The sequence below is a fragment of the Fomitopsis serialis genome (assembly GCF_022376445.1).
Source record: "Fomitopsis serialis strain Sig1Antser10 chromosome Unknown B0H18scaffold_5, whole genome shotgun sequence".
Lineage (NCBI taxonomy): Eukaryota > Fungi > Basidiomycota > Agaricomycetes > Polyporales > Fomitopsidaceae > Fomitopsis > Fomitopsis serialis.
In genome coordinates this window covers 215,779-239,109 of record NW_025954965.1, presented here as the reverse complement: position 1 = coordinate 239,109, position 23,331 = coordinate 215,779, and the positions used below count along the sequence as shown (strand labels likewise).

General features: G+C 56.9%; 9 protein-coding genes and 1 non-coding gene across 10 annotated transcripts; 7 read left to right on the top strand and 3 right to left on the bottom strand.

Moving 5' to 3' along the window:
* Positions 1–243: 243 nt before the first annotated feature.
* Positions 244–1,292, top strand: B0H18DRAFT_977806 (P-loop containing nucleoside triphosphate hydrolase protein; the record flags this gene model as incomplete). The annotated part of the gene is made up of 4 exons (XM_048044280.1): positions 244–320; positions 376–431; positions 575–880; positions 934–1,292. Coding segments are annotated over 4 exons (636 nt in total), but the record flags the coding sequence as incomplete, so codon positions are not given.
* Positions 1,233–1,319, top strand: B0H18DRAFT_t38. The gene has a single exon. It is a non-coding gene; the product is annotated as a tRNA-Ile (tRNA).
* B0H18DRAFT_977801 (uncharacterized protein) lies at positions 1,307–4,041 on the bottom strand. The gene is made up of 4 exons (XM_048044279.1): positions 3,886–4,041; positions 2,851–3,833; positions 1,940–2,801; positions 1,307–1,883 (listed from the first exon to the last, which is right to left on the bottom strand). Exons 1-4 carry the CDS (start codon positions 3,913–3,915, stop codon positions 1,488–1,490), a joined length of 2,271 nt encoding a protein of 756 aa, XP_047898558.1. The 5' UTR covers positions 3,916–4,041; the 3' UTR covers positions 1,307–1,487.
* A 103-nt stretch (positions 4,042–4,144) lies between these two features.
* B0H18DRAFT_977797 (P-loop containing nucleoside triphosphate hydrolase protein) lies at positions 4,145–6,637 on the bottom strand. Its single transcript, XM_048044278.1, has 8 exons — positions 6,541–6,637; positions 6,268–6,483; positions 5,933–6,214; positions 5,629–5,880; positions 5,435–5,579; positions 5,078–5,384; positions 4,660–5,012; positions 4,145–4,604 (listed from the first exon to the last, which is right to left on the bottom strand). The coding sequence occupies exons 1-8, from the start codon at positions 6,603–6,605 to the stop codon at positions 4,212–4,214; spliced, it is 2,013 nt and encodes a 670-aa protein (XP_047898557.1). The 5' UTR covers positions 6,606–6,637; the 3' UTR covers positions 4,145–4,211.
* Positions 6,638–6,920: 283 nt separating this feature from the next.
* Positions 6,921–10,397, top strand: B0H18DRAFT_977794 (RAM signaling pathway protein-domain-containing protein). Its single transcript, XM_048044277.1, has 8 exons — positions 6,921–7,302; positions 7,400–7,461; positions 7,504–7,772; positions 7,828–8,352; positions 8,405–8,588; positions 8,612–9,139; positions 9,175–9,795; positions 9,859–10,397. The coding sequence occupies exons 1-8, from the start codon at positions 7,224–7,226 to the stop codon at positions 10,258–10,260; spliced, it is 2,670 nt and encodes an 889-aa protein (XP_047898556.1). The 5' UTR covers positions 6,921–7,223; the 3' UTR covers positions 10,261–10,397.
* B0H18DRAFT_977791 (FYVE zinc finger-domain-containing protein) lies at positions 10,398–13,541 on the bottom strand. Its single transcript, XM_048044276.1, has 9 exons — positions 13,520–13,541; positions 13,288–13,438; positions 11,858–13,238; positions 11,739–11,802; positions 11,380–11,673; positions 11,268–11,325; positions 11,150–11,220; positions 10,899–11,052; positions 10,398–10,843 (listed from the first exon to the last, which is right to left on the bottom strand). The coding sequence occupies exons 2-9, from the start codon at positions 13,327–13,329 to the stop codon at positions 10,541–10,543; spliced, it is 2,367 nt and encodes a 788-aa protein (XP_047898555.1). The 5' UTR covers positions 13,330–13,438; positions 13,520–13,541; the 3' UTR covers positions 10,398–10,540.
* A 137-nt stretch (positions 13,542–13,678) lies between these two features.
* B0H18DRAFT_1181045 (actin depolymerizing protein) lies at positions 13,679–15,018 on the top strand (the record flags this gene model as incomplete). Its single annotated transcript, XM_048035963.1, has 6 exons — positions 13,679–13,784; positions 13,844–14,022; positions 14,072–14,404; positions 14,457–14,550; positions 14,621–14,674; positions 14,729–15,018. The coding sequence occupies 6 exons, from the start codon at positions 13,679–13,681 to the stop codon at positions 15,016–15,018; spliced, it is 1,056 nt and encodes a 351-aa protein (XP_047898554.1).
* A 403-nt stretch (positions 15,019–15,421) lies between these two features.
* On the top strand, positions 15,422–17,611 carry B0H18DRAFT_869237 (3-oxoacid CoA-transferase; the record flags this gene model as incomplete). Its single annotated transcript, XM_048039998.1, has 11 exons — positions 15,422–15,650; positions 15,713–15,736; positions 15,790–15,879; positions 15,935–15,989; positions 16,047–16,373; positions 16,428–16,488; positions 16,540–16,827; positions 16,879–16,967; positions 17,026–17,084; positions 17,141–17,199; positions 17,258–17,611. 11 exons carry the CDS (start codon positions 15,422–15,424, stop codon positions 17,609–17,611), a joined length of 1,635 nt encoding a protein of 544 aa, XP_047898553.1.
* A 209-nt stretch (positions 17,612–17,820) lies between these two features.
* Positions 17,821–20,167, top strand: B0H18DRAFT_484583 (3-oxoacid CoA-transferase). Its single transcript, XM_048038254.1, has 11 exons — positions 17,821–18,213; positions 18,266–18,379; positions 18,438–18,492; positions 18,544–18,870; positions 18,929–19,003; positions 19,056–19,317; positions 19,372–19,460; positions 19,521–19,579; positions 19,633–19,691; positions 19,750–19,813; positions 19,863–20,167. Exons 1-11 carry the CDS (start codon positions 18,030–18,032, stop codon positions 20,150–20,152), a joined length of 1,578 nt encoding a protein of 525 aa, XP_047898552.1. The 5' UTR covers positions 17,821–18,029; the 3' UTR covers positions 20,153–20,167.
* A 604-nt stretch (positions 20,168–20,771) lies between these two features.
* Positions 20,772–22,816, top strand: B0H18DRAFT_1114566 (uncharacterized protein; the record flags this gene model as incomplete). Its single annotated transcript, XM_048033136.1, has 3 exons — positions 20,772–20,929; positions 20,991–21,891; positions 21,944–22,816. 3 exons carry the CDS (start codon positions 20,772–20,774, stop codon positions 22,814–22,816), a joined length of 1,932 nt encoding a protein of 643 aa, XP_047898551.1.
* Positions 22,817–23,331: the final 515 nt, after the last annotated feature.

The window sequence follows — 23,331 nt, the reverse complement described above, 5'->3', positions numbered from 1 at the left end:
GTCAGGCCTGTCCCGAGAAACAGTATGTTACTGGGTGATTGTGCCCGAACATGGCCTGACGTCACTGTAGCGGGCGCGCGGTTCAATTGCAGTCGACGGATTTCCAGTTAACCCTCAGCGTAGCCGCCACTATGTATAGACCGCATCTCAGTGCAGCTTGTCTATCTCCGCTTCTCTCCTTTCCACGACGATGCCGGAGACTCTGCTGGAAATCAAGGACCTTGAGTGCCCGCGGCCAAAGGCGACCCCATCTTCTCGCACATCAACTTCTCCGTGCGGGAGGGCGACATTCTCATCGTCCAGGGGAAGAGCGGCTCTGGGTACGTCGCATTTTAGGCGGTCAGTCGTACTGCAATTCTCACTCTTATGTGGCAGGAAGTCTACTATTTTGAAGTGTCTCTCGCACCTCAATATATACCGGGCGAGATCCTGTACAGAGGAAAGTGAGTCCCTGTACATCTGTTTGCTAGTCGCGTTCGTTCAGATGCCGTCCGCATATCGTCAGAACTCCGAAGTCGTATGGTGAGCTTCTGATCATGCGTAACAGAGTATGCTCGAACTGACTGCTGCACAGGCATCCCATACTATCGCACGCGAGTGCTCTACGTCCCTCAGCGGGCCTCTCTGCTGCCCGGCACTCCTCGAGAATTTATGGGCGCCGTCACGTCCTTTGGCTCTTACACCAAGACCGACGGGGGCAAGCCAACGAAAAGCAAGGCGCCTAGCATCGCACACGAGACCGTCGAGCTAGCAGAGTCCTGGGGGATCGACGAGGAGCTCTGGGACAGGACCTGGAGCAATCTCAGCGGAGGTGAGATGCAGCGCATCGCGCTCGCCATAGCAGTGGGGATGAGGAGTGCCGAAATTCTCCTCTTGGACGGTGAGTCATACCCAATACCCATCGCCAGATGCGCATGCTGACGAACGACGTAGAACCGACGTCTGCGCTGGACCCCGATACTGCGTCCGGCGTGGAGGACTTCCTGAAGTCCGAGATTAAGTCGTCTTCATCGAACTTGAAGGCGCTAGTGTGGGTCACGCATTCAGAAGAGCAAGGGAGACGCGTCGGAACGCGATTCGTCCATCTGACCTCCGGAGGTATACAGGAGGACGGGGACTCAGCAGTATAGTAATATAGGATACCTACGTCTGTACGGTGTTGGTACTGTCACCGTGATGTCGGACCTGCAGCGTCGAAGATTATGGTTGTACGTAGCGTCAATTTCTGTGGCGGACCCTTAGCTCAATCGGTAGAGCTTTGTACTTATGAGGTTACTTAAGTTATGCAAGGGTCCCGAGTTCGATTCTCGGAGGGTCCATTTTTGCGACGCTTACCTACTGATTCGCCAACATGCATACAGGATTCATATACATATGTACTGTCTACGTAATTGTCTGGTACATGCTGCCCTACAGGTTACATGTGACATACTGTCGCTCGAATCTCAATCCGCCAACGGACTTGACCAAGAACCCGGACCAATCCTTCATTGCGAATTGTGGGATTGTACAGGATTATCCACGAATGCCTCCCCTCGTCGTACACGCTCCATCCACGCCGCGACGACGTCGACTGTCTTCATGGTAGGATTCATTTTGGACAGCAATGTAGTGTATACATTATTGAGCTGTTCTTGCAACATTGTTCGAATAGTTCCATGGGTATCCAGAAGGCGCGGCTCGATATCCTCATGGAGTGATTGAATGAGTGACGGATGAATTCTGCTGAGGATTTCGTCTAAAGTGGGTATTTGCTGCAGGGGTACAGGCTGCGTCTGAGCGGGGGCCTGAGTAATATAACTCTGGACGGCAGCACTGAGGGCCTTTATCTCGGCTTTGGTAGCTTCGATTGCCGCAGCGTCCGCCGTCCGCAGCTGTTCAAGCTATCGAAATCGGTCAGCACGCGACGCCGTATGTCACCCGGTCAAGGCACACGCACTACAGCGATGCGATCACGGAGGAGCTGATTCTCTTTTGCCAGACGAGCATGTTCCTGATTCCTTGCATCCATCTGTGTAATCAAGCTGGCAACTTCAATAGCCACTTCTTCTACCTGACTGCCAGTGGTTGCTAGTTCAGCTTCAACGCGCTGGAGACCCGCGTTGTGAGGTGGAGGTTTGGGTGCTGACGCAGGGCTCTTCGAGCGGGTTTCGGCCTTGGCTTGTTTGCGATGCTCCTCCACTTGTAAGCGGACTAGTTCTTCGACCTCCTCGTGCAAGGTTTGATCTCGCTCGACAATCTCATTCTCTATGTCCGTTACACGCGCTTCGATATTGAGGACGCGGTCGTGGAGGACCGCTCCCCCGCCGAGAACATCACCATTAGGCTTGCGGTCATCTTCGCTGACTGCAATGTTTGCTTCACCAATGGATAATCGCCGACGTTTAGCAGGTGGTCCTTCATGTACATGCCACCCGGCGGCGTCGATCTCCATGGGGGTTTCCGATGCGACAGTGGCCTTTGTCCGCAGTTCTTCGTACTGCTCGTGGAGCCTCTGCATATTCTTGTTAAGTTCCGAAATAATTGTATGCACTTCCGTGCGAAATTCATCCATGCTGGGAGGGGAGTCCACGGTGGCACCCCAGAAGTCGGCGTCGATTAAACGCGGCAAGACTGAGTTCAACTCGCTCTTCTTCGCATCGAGCCGCCCATTCACCTCCGATAATTGGGCGTCCAGACGCGCTTGATCTTCCTCGGATATGCTGTTGTATCGGGCAGATCGGACCAGACGCTGGTACTTTTCCACCTCCTGAGTCAACTTGAGGTATTCAGCGCGAGCAATCGTGGCGTCTGTGAGCAGCCTGCGGAGCTCGTTCAGATAATGAAGTGGATAGACGACGGTCAACGTACTTGATGCGCTCGACCCACAGATCACGCTTCTCGGTATACGACAACTCCCTGGGCGGCGGTCTGGCAACGATGGCGTGGTCGCTCGACGTTGATGAAAGCGGTGGCGTCGGTGGTGGTGGCATTGAGGGAACAGGCGGAGGCGGCATGGAGGATGAATGTGATGGAGTATGAGCTCTGACACCGTTCATTTGCGCACGGGGACCAAGAGATATGGGACGGAAACGGCCGTCCATCGAGTTAGTAGGTGCCACCGGCGTCGCAGGCGCGGTCGGCGATTGGTCGCGCATACGTTCGGAGGGCACGCTACCTTGTCGATGAGAAGCAGAGCTCGCGCTGGCACCGCTGATGGCACGCGGACGACCGACAATGCCACTTGAACCGGACGGTCGAGAGCCAGGGGGCGACACAGCGCGCGGTGGATCTCTATGGGATCCCGAATAGGAACTGTCCTGTCTCCGGGGCGGTGCGCTCGACGAAGCAGAGCTGTTTGCATGTTCACGATTCAACCGAGCGTCCGAGCCGGATGCATGTTTTTCACGGGACATGTGAGGCTTTGGAGATGGAGAGCGAGGCTCGGTATGGCGCACTGGCGTACGGGAGCGAGGCCTTGATGCAGAGCGAGGGCCACTGGGGGGAGAACGTGAGCGTGGAGGTGTCCGTACACGACCACGCGGGGATCGCGTGCGGGAGGCAATGCTCAGCGCAGGCGAGCGAGGCACAGACGAGGTGCGGGGTCGAGAAAAAGATGAACTCGCAGGTGGCGAGCGCGCTCTGGGTGGTGTTTGTGCACGAGGCGCGGAATTTATGAATCGGCCCTGGCTTGCAGACGAGTCTCTGAATTCTTGCTGAGGAACCCTTGGACGAGCTGGCTTGAGAGAAGCCCAGATCGGGTTGTCCGGGTGGATGTAAAAGCATTCACTGGCACTGCGAGGACAGCCCAGCCTGCCATCGTACCGCAATGGCTGGCCCTTGTCATCAAACCACTGCAGACCCTGTCAAACAGACTTCTATCATCGTTTGGTGGACCTGACGTACGTTGCAGCGGATGTGTGGGTACTTCGCCATATCAGCCGAGCCGTGTGTCTTCGGTGTTCCAAGGCGGTGAGCGGTCGTGAACGGGGAGAACGGTCAGCGTCGCGGACGGTCGCGGCTGTTGGAAATCGGAGAGCAACGTCGTTGAGGCAAGGCGCGGAGGGCATCCCAATCGGGCAACATCGCGCACGAGGTCTCCCCGAGTCGTGGACGCCGACTCCGACGGTCAATGAATGCGCCGTACGCGTCTGCTCGCACAATGGGAGTAGAAGAACACAATTAGGTCCAGCGCACAGCCATACACTCGCGCAACCATACGGTCTGTACACCTAGAGCTCCCCAAACTCGCCATCAAACGCATCCTGACTGACCACGCCCTTCTTCACTTTCTTCGCCATCCTCTCTTCCCTCGCCAACTCGTCCCAATCATCAGCGCCAGCGTCCGACCCCTCACTAACACTCTCCCCACGTTGCCGCTTCTCGCCCACCTCCGGCTCAGGTTGGTTCAATTTCAGCCACTCACGCTTTTTGCCCTTCTTCTCCTTCCTCTTCAACTTCTCGTCTTGCTTGACGACCTTGCTACTCCAGGCCGCGTTGGCTTTCTTCTTCTCTTGCCGCTCACGCCTGCGCTTCTGGATGTCTGCCACGGCCACCTTCTGCTTCTCCGACTCCGTGATCCGCTTCGCCTCGCGCTGCTTGTCAGCATATGCATAGCTGTTCCACTAGTAGTGGGAAGGTCGATAAGCGATGTCAAGTGGACACGTACAAGTGACTCACGTCAACGTCAGCATCCTGCCAGCCATTCCTCGGGATCTGATCTAGCTCTGGCATCCGGGGCAATCGCAGCAAGCCAAAGCATTTGGCCGTGCCAACGAGGTCCAAGTCTCGTATTCGGAAGATATATGCTGCTTCGTGCTTGGAGTAAGCCCGCACGAAAGAGACGTAGGCTTTGGCGGCTTTGTCGTGCAGGCTTCGATCAGTCAGAAGTGTCTGCCTGATCTCGGTCTGCGCAGACAGCACTGCAGGATCCTCGTCTTCATTCGAGTCCGGGTCGAGAAGAGGAAGAACCCCGTCATCTCGAGCGAAGCGTCCGTGGTCGGTGAGAGGTATTTTACGGACGGCCAGGAAATCTGAAACGAAGCGTAATTGCCAAAAACATGTTAGTATCGCGACGCGTTGTTCGAATGGCACTTACCGACATAGTCGCGCTCACGGCCCACCAATAGAACCCAAGCTCGCCCACTCCGACCAGCACGCGCAGTACGCCCGCAGCGGTGAGAGAAAGCTTTGGTATCGGAGGGCGGGTCAAACTGGACTACGACATCGACGTCGGGAATGTCAAGACCGCGTGCTGCTACATCCGTAGCCAGGAGAACGGAAGGAACCAAGGGAGTCGCGGGTGAGGACTTGAAGTTGTTCAGGGTGCGTTCACGAGTGGCTGGTGGTAGATGACCGTGAAGGGAGTAGAGTGTTGTATTCGGAGGCATGAACGAGGGCAATATCTGCAATGCTTCCATGAGTGTTTGTAAGATTCGGCGTAGAAAGAACGTACGCGATAGAAATAATCCACGCAGGCGCATGTTGAGAAGTACACGATGAAGCGCGAACAATGGTGCTGTGAGACTTCATGACGAATGATTCTCGATAATTGAACCAGCTTCTCAGACGAACGACATGATATGGACATGTTCTGCAAGCTGCAGGCATGTGAGGACACAGATGCCAACATGGCGTAGAGTTGCTTACTTCGCCGGTATGCGTCTCTCCTCCAATACTTCTCCGCGAGTTGACTTGTTCTCTCCACTGGCCTTGTTGATCTTCGACTTTTTGGATTGCACTTTGACGACGACGCGGGCTGGATTACGTAGGCCAGCGCGAACAAGTTCGGAGAGTGCATCTGCATCTGTCATCGTAGCACTGAAGAGCCCCGTGCGACGTTGTTTTGGGAGATGCGACAAGATACGAGTGAGCGTTGACTGGAAGCCCAGGTCGAGAAGTCTACCCATAGAGTCAGCAAAACCGCCTTCAGACATGGTACGGATGTACAAACCGGTCTGCCTCGTCGAGGACCAGCACCTCTAGCTCCTTCACGCTCACTGTATCCTTCCCTTTCCCCAGGAGGAACTCATCTATTCGCCCGGGAGTACCAATTACGATGTCTGCACCAGTGGACATAAATCTCCGGACATCTTCAGCCGGTGAGGAGTCAGATGAGACGAGTAGAAGGGGCGAAGGATATGTGGGTTTGCTGCTGGATGCTTCGCCTTCCTCCGATCGTGGTTGGCTAGACAGAAAGAGAGAGAAGACGGAATGTATCTGCGTAGCAAGCTCCCTGCACTTCTTCTCAGACCCATCTTTGTGCACAAGAGAAGCTATGAAACGTACCTGGTAGGACTGATGATCAATGCGCCAACCTCATTCTCCTTCAGCTTGCGTTCTCGGCGTATAAGCTTCTCCAGGACCGGGATCACGAATGCTAGTGTTTTGCCCGAGCCAGTGACTGCTTCGACTACAACGTCCTTGTGTTTCATGAAGAGAGGGATGGTAGATGCTTGCACAGGGGTCATTCGCGCGAAACCCATGGAATTGATGACGTCCATACTGTGCAGGTTTGAGGTCAGGGGCGGATGGTAGCGTACAATTCTTGCACCGACTCACATCCAGGGCGTCAGCGTTGTTGGAAGCGACGACCATGGCCCGGCGTAGGCGTTTGAGGACGACATGGTCGACTCGGAGGGTGGAATGCAGAGGTGGGAGGAGCGCGGCGGTGGCGGGCGCACAAGCGAAAACATTTGCGATCGAGCTCAGCGGGCCGCGGGCCGCGGGGACCAACGAACCACACAGGCTGAGACTCGGGCAGTGAGTGAGCTGGGCCTTGTCCTTCCCGACCGCTGTCTTGACGCCAGCCCTCCGTCCATACCACGCCTCCCACCCTGACGGCCGCGTCGACCACACGCTCGTCGCGTCCGACATCCCTGTGCGGCAACGCCCCCTACGAGCCTCACGAAACGCGGATGTTGAGCCCAGATCTCGATGGTCGCACTCCTTCTCAAGCCTACAGAAATGGCTCCTCCTCTCCTTTGCCCTCGGTCGTGCTGAGCCGTGAATACATCCTTGAGGCTCTTGGCAAATCTTCGGACGACGGTGCCACGCTCGACTTCGCGCACAAGGGCTTGACAGATGTGGGGGAGGCAGGTGCAGAGGAGATTGCTACCGTAGGTCAGGAAGCGGGAAGCAGCTCGACAGTCGTGAGGTATGGGCCCATGTCCTAAGGCGCATGAGGAGAATGTTCACAGCACGCTAGGATTGCACTCGCGTACAATCGACTGACTACGCTGCCCATGGCGTTTGCGCTCATCGCACACCTACGGTACCTTGTCCTCAAGAACAATAACTTTTCGGTCTTTCCTCATGTCGTACGTGCCTGTGCTGCTTCCCGGTGGCGCTGCAGACCTGATATTCCGCCCGATTTCGTTCAGTTGACGGTCATGCCCTCTTTGGAGATTCTCGACATCAGTCGAAACAAGATCAAACGTCTACCCAGTGATCCAGGTTCCCTCATTAACCTGCGGGTCCGTCGTCTGGCCATCACACTCCTACGCGACACTGACGGGCCTATAGGTATTCTCCATCCTTCGTAACAGAATTCAGAAACTCCCTCCGTCATTCGTTCGCTTCCAAGAGTTGACCTTGTTCAAGGTCGATGGTAACCCACTCGAATGGCCGCCGAAGGCCGTCATGGATTCCTCTGAGAATCTGGATGATCCTCAGGTCATGAAAGACTGGATCAAGCGGGTGCAGAAGTGGATTGAAGAGCATTCACCCAGCCGGAAGATGAGCGAAGACTCCGTGCGCCTCGATCGTCTCCGCGACGATTTTGATGTGATCAGGTACGCGAACAATGTCGTATGCCTACGTACTCTGTTCTTAGGAGCCTTTCTTTAGCGAATACAGCCTGCAAGCTGCCTCGATGGCCTCGTCTTCCAGGGAAGAACTTCACACATCCGCTTCTTACCACGCCCGTTCCTATTCCGCGGAGTCGGAGATGTCGACATACTTCCAGCTCGATCGTTCCCAGTCGAGTAGTGAACCTTCAAAGCCTCGTTTGAATTGGCCTCCACGGTTGCAGTTCAGCAATGGCTTCCCGACGAAGAGCGCGGCGCCGTCGCCATCGCGCTCTGTCGGTTCAGGTTCGCCGGATTCCTATTATCCCCTTGATGAATACATACCATCTGCGGATGAGGACTCACCAAATGGGGGTCTTGAGCATCTGGCCGCGAATAGCCTGATCCAGAAGGAGGCCGTCAGTGCCTCCAGGACCTCCAGTATGACTAGTACGCTAACTGTCAGGAAGGGTTCGCTGGACGCACGGCCAGCAAAATTACAACTAACTACCAGCCTTGACAACGCTGATTTACCACCACCACGCCCCTCTTCTTTCATAGTGCATCCAACAGCGCGGCCAGGTTCGTTGCGTCGTCCTAGTCATGTCTTTCATTGAATAATTGGTCCATACTTACAGCTCGCCGAATCGTGGGCCGGGCGACTCAGCCTCAGCATCACCTATCACAGCAGCACCGGAGCGTCCCGCGCCTGCTATGGACAAGAAACGCAATGCCTATTTCCGACGACTCTCTGCGTTGACCCCGCTCAACCTGTCCAAGACTATACCAGAGGATCTCCTCGCCCTCGTCGATGCCGTGAGGGTATTCTCTTTGGCGTCTCCCAGATCTACCAGACCTTCCAACATTACACGGTCTATGCCATCGACGAACGCCTCTCCGCGGTGCTCATGAAAGTGCTTGACCCCGCGAGTGTCTACATGACACAGCTCATCACCGCTCTGGACCGCTTCGACACGATGAGTCGACGGACGGTGCCTCCTCCAAGCGTATGCAGAGCAGTGGTGGAGAGCTGCAGGGACAACGTGACGGTGTTTGGGAAGGCAGTGGGGGTGCTGGCGGTGCAGCTGAAGGTGCTCGCGACGCATGACGATGTGCGTTATACGCGGCAGATGCTGCTAACGCTCTACGGCGCGATGGCAGAGATTGCAGCGTCATGGCAGGCCATGGCGAGTCGTATCGAAGCTGTCAGGCCTCTCCTCTGGGAGGGCAGGCCGCCACCAGTGGGGAAGAGCTACGCAGCGCAGACACAAGTCTCGCGCATCGTAAACGGCCATGGGGCCGACTCGTCTAGGTCACCAATCTCTGCACCCGCGCACGGCTCTTCGTCCTTTGCCTCCCGCTGGATCAACCGCGTCTACGACCAAACATGCCGCCAACGGCGGACGAGAACAAGACGCGCATGTCGCGGCGTCATGCAGGGTCCTTCAGCTCGAGGGATGTGGAGAAGGGGAGATGGATACCGTCAAATGACATCGTGCCGTCATTGGCCGCGGGCGTGCTGACCGGCGCAGCGCCGCCAACGCCTGTGCTGCGCACGCAGAGGCGGATGGCGATGACGCCCGTCTCTGCCCCGGGGCATTCGTTCTCGGGTATCACTGTGAATGGCTCGCACCATACGAATGGTTCTGCCACCGCGGGAGTCGGCCAAACACGATTCAATGTGCATTCGCGAAACGGCTCTGGGTCGTCTGTCCTTCCATCATCCGCGTCTATGCTCGCGTTGAAGATGGCACAACTGGAGGCTCCGTCGAGCACAAGCACATTGGTCGACAACGAGGCAATCGAGGCGATGAAGCAGGCCCTGGACGCTGCGCCAACGATCTGGAGGACAATAGCGGAGATTATGGAGGGCAAGGAGGATGATCAGGAGGAGCTGAAGGACACACTTGCGAAGGCAAAGGATACGGTAGAACGGCTCTCGAAGAACATAGATGCACTCCAGGATGGCACAGCGTCCGTGGACAAGCTGTCCAAGCCTCTCCATGACGACGCACGCGCTTTCGCAAAGGTGGGTGTTTTGTCAGTGGGTACGGACTGGAGATCAATGGGAGGACTCATGCTTCGTTGCCAGATGGTCATCCAATTGTCCAGTGCTATCAAGACGCGCATTGAGGCGCACCCACTGTCCGCTGAGCTCCGCAGCAAGATTGGGAAAGTAACCAGTGCGACCGAGGAATTTGTCATTCTGCTGCACGTCTCCTCATTCTCTCCGGCGCCGACTCCTCGGCCATATTCACCTATGCCCACGGTCGCTGCGCCCAGTCCGCTCGGAGTACCGGACGACAAGCTGAGCTCGAGCACCGGTATCTCACGCAACCGCAGCGCCATGGCACCTAACAACCTCAGGCCTTCCAACATGCGGGACCCTCCGCATAGCGCACAACCCCACCAAACATTCGCCATTCCGACGCTGCCACGATTCGGGACGTCAAGAAGAGACGGCATTGACAATTCGACACCTGTGCAGAGCTAGTGGTGCCTACCCGCTCGTGTGCACCCCTTGGGCCCATTTGATGAACTAAATTATTCCATCCATGACACTTCGCGCTTGGGGCAGCACTCATTACCTACCATAATACTTTCCCGCATGTTATCTACGCATAGTGTAATCTCTGTTTCAATGCAGCCCGCTGGGCATGATTGTCTATTACACCGAAAGCACGGCAACTGTCCTGATGACGAAGAATAAAGTATGCAGTGGTAACGACGTTGCATTCAAGATAGCGTGTGAGCATGTAGATGGTGTCCTCCTGTCACGAACGTCTTGTCCTGGTGGATCCTTTGCGAGAGTTCCCCGCCACACTGACGTCCGCGTTGCCCACAATACGGTTGATCTCGGCTCTGATCTCCTGAAGATTGGTTTTCAGTGTTTTGGCGTCCTCGAACTTCCGATGAGCCTTCGCTTCTTCGACAAACGACTCGAGCAGAGCTTCCTGTTCCAACAGTGGCTGGAGAGAACGGGCGAGTTCCGAATCGGGATCGATCCGGGATTCTTCTGGCGTCGTCGAAGAGGTCGAAGGTGACGACTTGATGCCATTGGTTGCTTTGGGCAATGTCTGTGCGCGTTCATTTAAGCCAACCCGATATGCATGAGTCATATTTACGACTGACCTGAAGGGGAAACATGTTCTTCTGCAAGAACAGGTTCGCACGACTGGCAATGGCACCTTGTATCCGGTCCTGTGAGCTTCCAGGGCCGCTTGGGGCTGGGAGCTGCCGTATGCGCTTCGCAAGAGCGTCATACTGGCCGAAGGCCTCCAGGAGTCTTTACGAGCGGCGGAAGCCTCCGGCGTTGGCCTCTCGTGCTTGCTAGATGTAGATCAGAATTGTAGCGGATATGCAGGGTGCAAAGACTGCCTGACCTTAGAGTGAGCATGAGCTCCTGAAACTGTGGCAATGAATCCTCGATATCCTTCTCGAGGCTGATGAAAGCCTGAGCGGGTTCGTGAGCGGGCGATTATCACGCTGTGGGAGACCTACATCATAGAGTTTGAAGAAGATCGGCACACCACGAGTCTCATGCTTGTATTGCTCACGTCTGCCCGGAGCGGTGAGACTGGACCCCAATATGTAATGTTGTCAATGCACTCACAGCAACACTGGCCGACAATCTCGACATATCCGAACACCCTTTAGAAACTTCTCCTCTTCACTCATCGTCTCCTCTTTCCCTCGACCCCGTGCCTGAGGGGTCGCACTGGGACGACGACGCACACCGTAGTCAACACCCTCGCTGACCTCCTCTATACGACCCGTCTTCGAGTCAGCAACAAACAGTAAGGAGCATGGTTGGGGACGCTGCGGAACTTTGACGGGTAATGAACAAATGATCCGCCCACAAAGACGGCAGTGGTGCTTGCGGTTAGTCAGAGAATGGAAGGCTGATCTGTGAAGTCCAACGGGTGAGCTCTAATATTCCACCACGCATCATTCCGGGAGATGCAGACTCACTTGCACATGGGACAATGTGTCACCGAGGCATCGTCCTCCCAAGGTGTAATAGTCTGCTCCGCAGCTGTTCGGGGTTGTCAGTGTGCGATTCTCTATAAGGGTGGACCAGGCTGTATTACCTCGAATGTCGTTCTTGCCTCCTGGAATAACTTGGGGCTGAACGACCTCTTTCCACAAGTCAGTCGCACTCTTGCTCCTCAGCTCGGAGAAGTCCATCTCGAAGATGGAAGATAACCGTTTGTTCGGACGTGGTGTCGGACGCTGGTCACCGCTCGGCTTCTCTTTCAGTCTCTGTGACTCGGAAGGGAAGTGCAGGTTGATGAGCTTTTCTAGTCGTCGTTCGAGCCGTGTACGCTCAGTTCGCCCGACGTCTCGACTCGATTTGCGTGCCTCGATGAACTCGTCCGTGCGCGGACGGTACACACCCTTCGGCTGGAAGCCCGGGCGATATGGCGCGGGAGATCGCGCGACAGAGCGCTCGTGTACAAAAGGAGACACAGCTGGGGATGGCAGTTGGGTTGCCGACAGACCCGGTGCAGGCGACAACACGCGCGCCTGAGGTTTTGGGGATGGGCCCAATGAGTGTGCGTGAGGTGGGGTCGCAGATGAGGGAGAGGATGGAGTATGCACCATTGTATCCTCGGGCGAGCTTGCCGGCCTTGAAACGATGTCCAGACTCGGGATTGGGGGTAACGCTCTGTCGTATGCAGCCACGACAGAGGGTGACGGTGTTCCGGAAGAGCCTTGACTAGGCGTATGCGCAACGGGAGGCGGCTCGATCTGTCGCGACTGGGTGGAAGCCATTGACGGCGTGCGCGAATGTGTGTCTGCCGGACGGAGCGGAGAAGATGGTAACGGCGTGCGTGCGTTGGGATTCCGCAATGGAACGCGACGGAAGGTTGTGGTCTTCCGCGGAGACGGTGGGGGAGATGCTGCGGAAGTGGACGGTCCTGCGACCGGCTGCGAGGACGAAGAAGTGCCATTTGGTAATGGCAACGAAACCGCCACAGAGGGTGCTGCATGCGGCACAGGCGGGGATGCGGAGGGTGACCCATCATCGGATCCATCGCCAGAAGGGATAGGAGGTTTTCCTGGAGACTGCAGAGGCGCAGGTGGAGGCGACGAGGGAATGGAGGTGATAGGCGAGGACGGCACGACGGGGGCCACCGGCAAGGGTGTATGCGAGACTTCCGGCGGGGGTGTGGGGGCAGAGCTGTGCGTTCGTACTGGAAATGAGAATACGGTCGATTCGGAACGGCCGTGCCCATTCTGAGGTGTGGTATCAAACATGGATGCAGGCCTTGACATGCCAGCTCTTTCAGCTGGCGATGTGCCGGGACGCGCATGGGCCTCAGCACTAGTCAGGCTTCCTGTCCTCTGGTGGAAGGCCGGGTCATTATTCGTGTGGCCATTGCTGATCATCGACTGAGGACGCGACTGCGGCGACGCAGCGCCATTAGCCGCAGACTGATTGGATGTGTTTCGCGCATGTCTCTTTGACTATACTACGATCAGCCCTCATAAACCACGAGGTTGTAGAGCAGCGTACCTTGTATGGCTGGTATGGAACGTAGGGAGCAGCAGAGTTCATGGTGGTCAGCGATGCCGAGGACCACAGAGTCGTGACCTATGAATCGTGAAGCCGTAATAGAGGCGATGAGTTCGGAGCCGGCTGTCACCGCGCTCCTCACCCGGCAGATCTAGAGATGGTAGACAAAGATGACAACAGGAGTCCGTAACTGCTGGCAATGGCAGGCGAGAGGCAGCAACGGGGCACTCACCGACGCTGGCAGTCGAGGAGGAGAGGCACGGTGGACCGTGTACGCGACCTGACCTGACGCGCCACCGGCTCGCGCGGTCATGCGTTCGCGGCTGCGGTCTCCCCTTGCCATTCGCGCCCACGCGTCGTCCAGCTCGACCAGGCTTAACCACGAACAATCATGTCTGCTCCCACAGGCATCGCCGTCTCCGAGGAGCTCTCCTCCGTCTTCGCAAGCGCGATCGAGTCTCAGAACGTCCGATTCCTCAAGATCTCCATACGCAATGGTCTCGCACACTCTCATCCCTCTCCGACCGTCTGCGCGACTCATGCTGCCGTGCGCTAGAATCTCTCGTCCCGGACGAGTCAATCCCGCCCTCGGGGACTCTCGAGCAAGATCTGGATAGGTTGAACAGTATCGTGGACGACGATATCCCGGCGTATGTACTTGTGAGGCTCGATGACCCTCCCTCGGAATGGCTCGCGATCTACTACGTTCCTGAGACCGCGAAAGTGAGAGACAAGGTACGGCCTTAGTACTGATCATCTGGCATGTCTCCTCATATGACGCCAGATGCTCTACGCTGCTACCAGGACAGCCTTGACGAAGTCCCTTGGTGCAGCTCATTTCCCGGATAGTATATTCGCGACAAGTAAGGACGATCTGTCCGCGAACGCTTACGCGAAACATAAACAGCACCTTGCGGCCCCGAAGCCTATGAGTGCGAGGGAGAAAGAGATTGAGGCTGTCAAAGCCGCTGAACGGCAGGCCGGTGGTTACACCTATGAGGGGAGCAACGCCAGAAGGAGCCATGTCGCCTCGGGCGTTGGTTTCCAGTGGTCGCACGAGGCAGACAGCGCCATCAAGGAATTAGCATCCGGCTTAGGCATCTCACTGGTAGTGTTGGTAAGTTCTTCGTATCAAGGAGAGCCTAACTTGCTGTTGACGAGGACGTTAGCGCATCGATGCATCGTCGGAGACCATCACATTATCGTCTACCAAAGACTGCCCCGTGGAGCAATTAGGTTCTTCCTTGCCTACTTCAGAACCTTGTAAGTTCAGTCGTCCACTGCCGATCGCTTTTCCTGCCTTGATCTCGCATCTTACATTGCCATGTTCCAGCGTATGCGTTCTTCGCTTTGCCACAATCGCTTACCTCGTCACAACGAGAACTTGGTCAGTCACCGAATCCGAACCTATCCCTGCACAATTAGCTGAGCATCTTCGTAGTTTTCATATACTCGTGTCCCTCCTCGTCCCCTGTCAAGAACCGTATGCTCTACTCGTCCGGGTTCATCTCAACCTGCTTGGACGCCAAGAAGATACTCGAGCTGGCGGGCAGTGTGGCCACCATTACAGCGCGCAAGATCGAAACCTCAGATCCTAGCGAACTGGACGAAAAGTATCTTGCTGTAGAGCTGGGCCGCGACGGTGTAGCGGCCGCTTCAGCCGCTGCTCCTGTCGTGCAAGACGAGAAGAAAGCATTTGCGCGCCCCAAGGGACCTGGCAGGAAGCGGTAGAATGCCGCACACCCAGTGTCATGTAGTCCTGAACGACCGGGAGGTGTCAGCGAACTTGAAGATGGAAGGGAATGTAGACCAACTTGTATTGCCTGTAAATTACATACGTAGCGAATGCATCCGACGCATCGCAGCGTGTCTGCTCAAACGCCTGAATCGGCCTGATGCAGCAAGCCACCCACCGCCCATCGGCACCGCGGCCGACGCAAGGCCGCCGTTGTCTTCGGGAGGGAGCCTGAAGTCGTCGCCTTTTGTGGCAGCCCTGTTCGTCACATGGACCATCCCGGGCGCAAGAACAGAACGACCCATCGCATATGCGCTTGCTGGCCCCGTCCGCGAGCCTTCCGTCCGCTATAAGAGTCTGGGCGACCGACGAAAGCTTCCGTCGTCCTGCTACTCTGACATGCTCGCCGCTACGCGTTCTGCACGATCGGCGCGGTTAGCGCCAAGGTCGTCTGTGTCTTGCCGCGTTGGTGGACCGTCTGCAGCTGTGCTTGTGCGGCTGAGGGTTAGGTATTACAGCGCTGGTGGCACACAAGCGGACCTGCCTGTGCCGAATAAGACCAAGGTATGGGACTCGGTCGACGAGGCGGTCAAGGAAGTGAAGTCGGGAGACGTCATACTCAGCGGAGGTGCGCGTGTTGATATTAGATCCACTACGCGTTGACTCAGACTGACCCAGACGTTCGTTCAGGTTTTGGTCTGTGCGGAACACCAGGTAGGCTCTATGCGTGCTGCTTGCATATATCGGCTGACTAGTTCGTCTACTAGACACCTTGATCGGGGCCCTGGCGAAGCGAAAGGATGTGACGGACTTGACGGCTGTATCCAACAATGCAGGCTCGGGAGAGAATGGGCTTGGTACGCTGCTGCTTCCGTCCTTCCAAAGCACTCGCATGCTCAGACTACGTGCCAGGTAAACTGCTACACGGCGGACAGATCGACAAGATGATGGCCTCGTACATCGGAGGGTACGTCATAGCACGCACATATGTACTTCGTGCTTCTCACCAATGCACTGCGCACAGAAACAAGTACTTCGAGTCGCTCTACCTGGAGGGGAAGATCTCGCTCGAGCTTATCCCCCAAGGTTCGCTCGTTGGCCGGCTGAACGCCCACGCCGCGGGTATCCCCATGTTCTTCACCCCCACCGGTGCATCCACAGCTGTAGAACATGGCACAATACCGATCCGATACAAGCCGGGCGGGATGAAAGAGGGGATTGCGATCCCTGGCAACAAGAAAGAGGCCAGGGAGATCAACGGGAGGCGCTTCGTGCTGGAGCCCGCCATTGCTGGGGACGTCGCGCTCATTAGAGCATGGAAGGTTGACGAAGTGGGGAACTGTGTCTTCAGGTGAGAGACTGTCTGGCCTTGACTTTCCGAAGATGCTGAGATGGAACGACGTAGGTATACGGCAAATAACTTCTCAGCAACCATGGCGCGAAACGCGAAACTCACTATTGTTGAGGTGCGTCTGGGGTCTACTGTCCGGCTGTTCGCAATAATGACTGTCTTGCAGGCGGAGGACATCGTACCGATTGGCTCCATTTCCCCTAACGCAGTCCATGTACCTGGTATCTACGTCGACCGTATCGTGAAGGCTACCGCACCGAAGCAAATCGAGATCATGACGCTTGCAACAAACGGCGAGTCAGCAGAAGACGCCAAGCCTCTGACACCAGAGAAGCAGGCAGCGCAAGAGCAGAGACACCGGATAGCGAGGCGCGCCGCGAAGGAGATCAAGGACGGCTTCCACGTTAACCTGGGCATCGGAATGCCGACTCTTGTACCAGAGGCAAGTGACCTCGTTATCTCTGCAGTTTCTGTACTCCGACTGACCCGCACGATCTGCGGACAGTTCCTGGAGCCGGGCGTGCGAGTATGGCTGCAGAGCGAGAACGGTATCCTGGGCATGGGACCGTATCCGACGAAGGAGCAGGTCGATGCGTAAGTCCTACAACGTCCGCTCTAATCCCGGCTTGATGTGCTGACCATGAGTGACAAGCGACATTATCAACGCCGGAAAGGAGACTGTTACCCTCCTGCCCGGTGCCTCAGTCTTCGGTGCGTCGATCAGGCATTCTAACGGGATGAACTTCCGTTCCGACAATTCCTCGTAGATTCGAACGAATCCTTCTCTATGATTCGAGGAGGCCATATCGATGTTGCAATCCTGGGAGTGAGTACTCGTGGATAGACTTCTCATGTGAGATGGAGAAGCTGACGCTCGATCACAGGCCATGCAGGTGTCCCAAGCGGGTGACATCGCGAACTTCATGATCCCTGGGAAGATGGTTAAAGGCATCGGAGGAGCCATGGACCTGGTCTCTAACCCCGACAAGACGAAGGTTATCGCCGTGATGGAGCACTGCGCGCGCGATGGAAGCCCGAAAATCCTGAAGGAGTGCGCGCTGCCTCTGACCGGGGCACGCGCGGTGAGCCAGATCATCACGGAGCTGGCCGTATTCGATGTGGACCGGGACGCGGGGGAGCTGACGTTGTCGGAGGTGGCGGCGGGGGTGACGGTGGACGAGGTGAGGGCGAAGACGGGGTGTGCGTTCCGGGTCGCTGGTCACTTGGGGTCGATGTAGACTACGGTTCCTGCTTTGCCTAGCGACGATGCTCAGATTCGACGTCCGCGACGATGGACAGAACATATACCCCACGGGGTAGGGGCGAGGAGAGGAGAGTGCGGGCGGGGTGCGTCGCGCTAAGCCGGGATGGGCCGGTGACTTGGGCCTGTTCGGCCGGGGAAGAGGGCGTTGCGGGGCGCCGGGAGCGAGGGCCGCGGGCTGAACGTTAGTGACGTCGTGACAGACGCGTCCTGGTTGGCTGCCCGCGTCCGGCTTCAGTCGTTCCCTACGCCGGTGCTCCGGCTTGAGCCTGGAATACCCTTTCGCAGCTGTGTATAAAAGTCTTCTCCGCAATGGCTCTCCACCTCTCCCACCCCGCATCGCGTGGACCCCGCTCCTTCTCGTCGCGCGCGTCGCACCCACCACCACAGACGAGATGTGGGCACTCAAGTCCAGCAGACCCGCAGTCCGCAATCTCCGCAGACCCGTCCTCGTCGCGGCGCGCGTCCGCTTCTACACCGTCGTCCAGGATGCCCCCATACCCAAGAAGACCAAAGTCTGGAGCTCCGTAGAGGAGGCCGTCAAGGATGTCAAGAGCGGCGACACCGTCCTGTGCGGAGGTACGCTCTAGCGCGCCGTATGTCCCGGACCCCCGTCTCACTCCTTACGCAGGGTTCGGTCTGTGCGGCATCCCGGAGACTCTCATCGAGGCCCTCACTCGCCGGAAAGACGTCAAGAACATCACCGCCGTCTCCAATAATGCGGGTGCAAAGGACCTTGGCCTCGGTGAGTCCTACCTCGAGCGGTGTTAGATCGGACGGCTCATGCACACACCCGCTCGCAGTGAGATTGGTGCAGTCCGGGCAGCTTGAGAAGCTGATGATCTCGTACCTTGGCGGGTGTGTGCTTCCGTTCCTCCCGCGGATCTCACGTGCATAACCGTGCACTAGGAACAAGTTCCTCGAGCAGAAGTACTTGCAGGGCGAGGTCGGCATCGAGCTCGTGCCCCAGGGTACGCTCGTTGCCCGTCTGAAGGCGCATGCCTCCGGTTACCCCGCGGTCCTTACCCCGACTGGCGCGCACACCGCTGTTGAGCGGGGTGATATTCCGATTCGGTACAACCCCGGAGGTATGCAGCACGGCGTCGCGGTACCAGGTAGCAAGAAGCAAACGATGGACTTCGACGGTCGGAGATACGTCGTCGAGCCAGCATTGGTCGGTGATGTCGCATTCGTGCATGCATGGAAAGCGGATGAGGTCGGCAACTTGGTCTTCAGGTAATGGGTGGATAGTCCAGTCGTATTTTGGTCGCTCACTAATAGATTGCGCCTTCAGGTACACTGCCAACAACTACAACGCTGTAATGGCCCGGAATGCCAAGCTCACCATCGTCGAAGCCGAGGAGATTGTGTAAGTATCCACGTGTTGGGGCACGATCACGGTACTGACATCCTGCCCAAAGTCCCGTCGGAAGCTTATCACCAAACGCCATCCACATCCCTGGTATTTACGTCGATCGGATAGTCAAGGCCACGGAGCCTAAATCCATTGAGGTCCTCGCCCTCCGTCAGGAAAGTGAGTCCCTTTCGAAACAGGACGAAGGCGCAAGCAAGGACAAGGCGGCACACGACTGGCGGCATAAGATCGCGAAGCGCGCTGCTCGGGAAATTGGCGATGGATTCTATGTCAACCTCGGTGTGGGCGTTCCTACCCTCGTCCCTGAGGTAAGTAGAATCAGAGCTGTTGTCTTCGAACCGTAATCCATATCTCTATTACAGCACCTCGCGGCTGGCACCACGGTCTGGGTGGAGAGCGAGAACGGTATCCTCGGAATGGGCCCTTATCCGACGAAGGACGAAGTTGACCCGTACGTGTGTTGCTGGTCATGTCGGGATGTCAGTACTTGACAGAGTCTCCGCCGTTTCAGTGATATCATCAACGCTGGAAAGGAAACGACCACGCTTCTACCCGGCGCAGCCTGCTTCGGTGAGTGCGATCATTCACAGCGCTCTGCTCCGTGCCAAACTGATCCGGCGCAGATTCAATTGAGTCGTTCGACATGATTCGTGGAGGACATATGGACGTTACTTGCCTCGGTGTTCGTACTTCTTCTCTAAAGCGCACGGGAATGCATGCTGAACCAACTCGTGAGACAGGCGATGCAGGTTTCCCAGGCGGGTGATATTGCCAACTTCATGATTCCTGGCAAGCTGGTCAAGGGTGAGTCCGAAACAGCGATGCAGTGACAACCGTGATTGACGCGGCGTAGGTATCGGCGGTGCGATGGACTTGGTCTCAAACCCGGACAAGACGAAGGTCATTGCACTCACGCAGCACTGCGCCAAGGACGGCACGCCGAAGATCGTGGCAGAGTGCTCACTTCCCATCACGGGCGCACGCGCTGTCAGCATGATCGTCACCGACCTCGCCGTGTTCGACGTTGACAGGAAGGCGGGCGAGCTGACGTTGATCGACATCGCTGAGGGACTCACGGTGGAGGAGCTGAAGTCTAAGACGGCCTGCGACTTCAAGGTGTCCCCGAACCTTGGTACCTTCTAAGCATCATACTGTGTAGAAGTAGTCACGTATTTATCGTCGCAATGCAGCATAATTCGAAACATCACAATGTGTACGGATAGGATGATGGTGGCCGGCAGCGTTGATTGGAATGGCGGCAAGAGGACGCAACTTGGACCGCAGCGGTGGGTTTTGAGTGGGGTTGTACGTTCTGCATGCCAGTGCTGCGGACGCGTGAGACACGACGGTGGCTGTAGCGCCTGCACACGGACAGTCGGCGCGTCTGAAAGCGGGTTGCGTCCGGACGTTGCCTCAAGGTCGAGAGACTCACCATCCACTCCCTCTCTCAACGGTCGCCGTCGTCTCTATCCTCCGCGCAACTGTCGACACGCAAAAGTTCTTGTGGACACCCGGAAAAGCTAGAGTCCCGCTCGGCACCACGCGTAGGCTTGTTGTTGCATATCGCCTCAACGCTTGCCGACTTCTCTGGCTCCACCGTATCAGGTTACAGCTCGACTGGCGGCCCACTGCTTCGCACGCACCTCTCGCTGTGACGTGCCGTTTGTCTGAGCTGGCAGCGTAGCTTTCTGTAGAGATGAGCTGGCTCACAGGTCTATTCTCCTCCTCGAACAAGGCGGTAAACTCGCGCAGAGCCAGTGCCATGTCCTCCACACACGATGCCTTCAGCCTGCCGACTTCCTCGCCCGGCATCCACCCACACCCTGACGCCTTCAATCCGGAGATGCTCACTTCCCCGACAAGTAGCGGCTCGTATTCATACCCACCGCACTCGTCACGGGGGTCTTACGACTATGTTCCGTACGTGTATCCGTCCTATTGTAACCGCCACTGCTTAGGCCTCTTGACCGACGTTCTACAGCACCGGTACACGATCACGACAATCCTCGATACTCCCCCTCCATTCCAACGCATCCTTGCCGCCTCTACCATCCTACCCTCCGTTATCGCACACGTGGGATCGCCTCCGCCAATGGCTCTCGCGAGAGTACCCGGAGCTGGGCGACACACTCAACTATGGGATTCTTCCTCTGGACCTGCAACAGATTGAGATGGCCCTGGGCATGCGCCTGCCAGCGGCGGTGCGGGATTCGTACTTGTGTGTCGACGGGCAAGAGGCGGAGTCCGCAGCAGGGTGTTCGGAGGGCCTGTTCTTCGGCCTGACGCTGCTGCCGATGGAGGACGTTCTGGAGGAATGGAGGTTCTGGAGGGAGATTGACGACGACCCGAGCACTGGGGCGAATCCACGCCTAAAAGAGGTAATGCAGTCCATCCCTCCGAAGTGGGTCAAGCGGGAGTACACCTGCAAGGGCTGGCTCCCGCTCATCACGGACAAGGGGGGCAACTACCTCGGCATCGACATGACTCCGGACGAGGAGGGGAAGTCAGGGCAGGTCATCGTCTTCGGGCGTGACTTTGACACCAAGATCGTGATGTTCAGAGGGGAGGGCGAGGGCGGGTGGGGCAAGTGGCTCGCTGGCTTCGTGGATGATCTCGAGAGCGGGGAGGGATATGAGCTGGGGTCGACGAATGACGGGAGCGATGGCAGCGAGGACTCCGTTGGGTACGAAAGCTATTTCTTCGACGGCGTCGGCGGCGGTCAGGGCGACACTGGTGGCGATGCAGGCACTGGCGGTCTGCGTATGACGGGCGAGTACAAAGGGTGGAATGTCCTTGAAGCCTGGGCGGATCGCAGCATACGGAAGTGGCAAGAGGCCGGACTATACGCCAATGATGCATACCCACCATGGGAGAAGGGCAAGGTGCGGTGAACCATCCACTTGATTCCTTTGCCGTTGTAACTCCCTCCCGCAGGCGGCGGAGCGGTTTTCTCTCGATCATATACCGTTAGCCGGGGCTGGCAACGGCTCTGGCGCAGAGGTGCCTATACCTGTTTTCTCAGACGCATCTGGGGAAACGACAGCCCTCACCACGGCCCCGGAACCTTTGAGCTACGTTGCGGACAAGAGACAATCATCATCTCGGCGATCCGTCCCGACCATCGCAGTCACAAAACCTCCGGCGCCGTTGCCTCTAGAGTTGCCCACGCCAGCAGCTATCGATTCGCCGTCGTTTGCGTCGCAGCAGCTGCCCGACGACATCGAAGCAGGCCACAACGTGGGGGTGTTTGATGCATCGTCCGCGTCGTCGCCTCCTGCGACAGTGTCGCCTCTTCGCATCGTTTCGCCACCCGCAGCATCAACCTCAAATCCAATTCGCATTCCTTCTCCCCCTTCAAGGGCGCTGACAGGATCGCCGGACACAATACACGCTGCCTCGCCTACCGCGCCGATACCTGATCTGCTTACGCCCACATCACCAACTACCCCAACGTCATCTGTCCCCGCACCGGTGATGGCAGCGGTGCTGCTCGATTCGGAGTCGCCAGCCCAGTCGGGTGAAGATTCTCCAGTTCTGATCCATGCGGACGACGTCGAGCCTGAAGCTCCCATCCGTCTCGTTGGCGGAGGAGGTATCTCCGGTACGGTTGATGACTCGATGCAGAACGACATTGTTATTGTTGACGACCCGCAGTCGGTGGAACGTGAAGACGACTCGAATGGGCCGGCCTCGCCGACCGCGGCGGAGACGAGCCCCACTAGCGAGAAGCGGAAGAGCATCACGGCGAGTCTGAAGAGCATTGGGCGGAAGAAGGACTCGGTCTCGTCGATCAAGGGGAGCGGTTGATATCTGCAGAACTCTTTGGCTAGGCTGGACATTCGTACCACATCATTGCTTCCGGGTTTCTGCACTCATTATTTTATGTTCGCCCTCGCTTGTACGTACAGATGCATTGTTTCCGATACCCGTAGTCCCCATTTAGTGAACGGTGTCCTCTCCCGCACGGATAACACTTACATCATGTGCAATATGGCATATGCAGTGTCGGTTTGACGTCAGTTTAGAACCGTCGGTCGGCATAATGAGTGCGTCTGTGCGAGGGCGTCCGCGATCCGTTGGTAGCATTGTGTAAGTGGAGTGCCTCCGAGAGGGAGAGCCGCACTGCATACTCTCACTTATATACGACGGTATGTAGCCCAGTACGTCTGAGGTCCAATCGAAATCCCCTCTGCATAATGTCGCGCTCGATGGCAATGGTATGTTTTACCAGATACGGTATACACCATGCACCAGCTCATAGGCTCGAACGATTACTGTGTGGACCAGAGAAAAGTGGTGCGCTACCTGTCCCGACGTTCCTC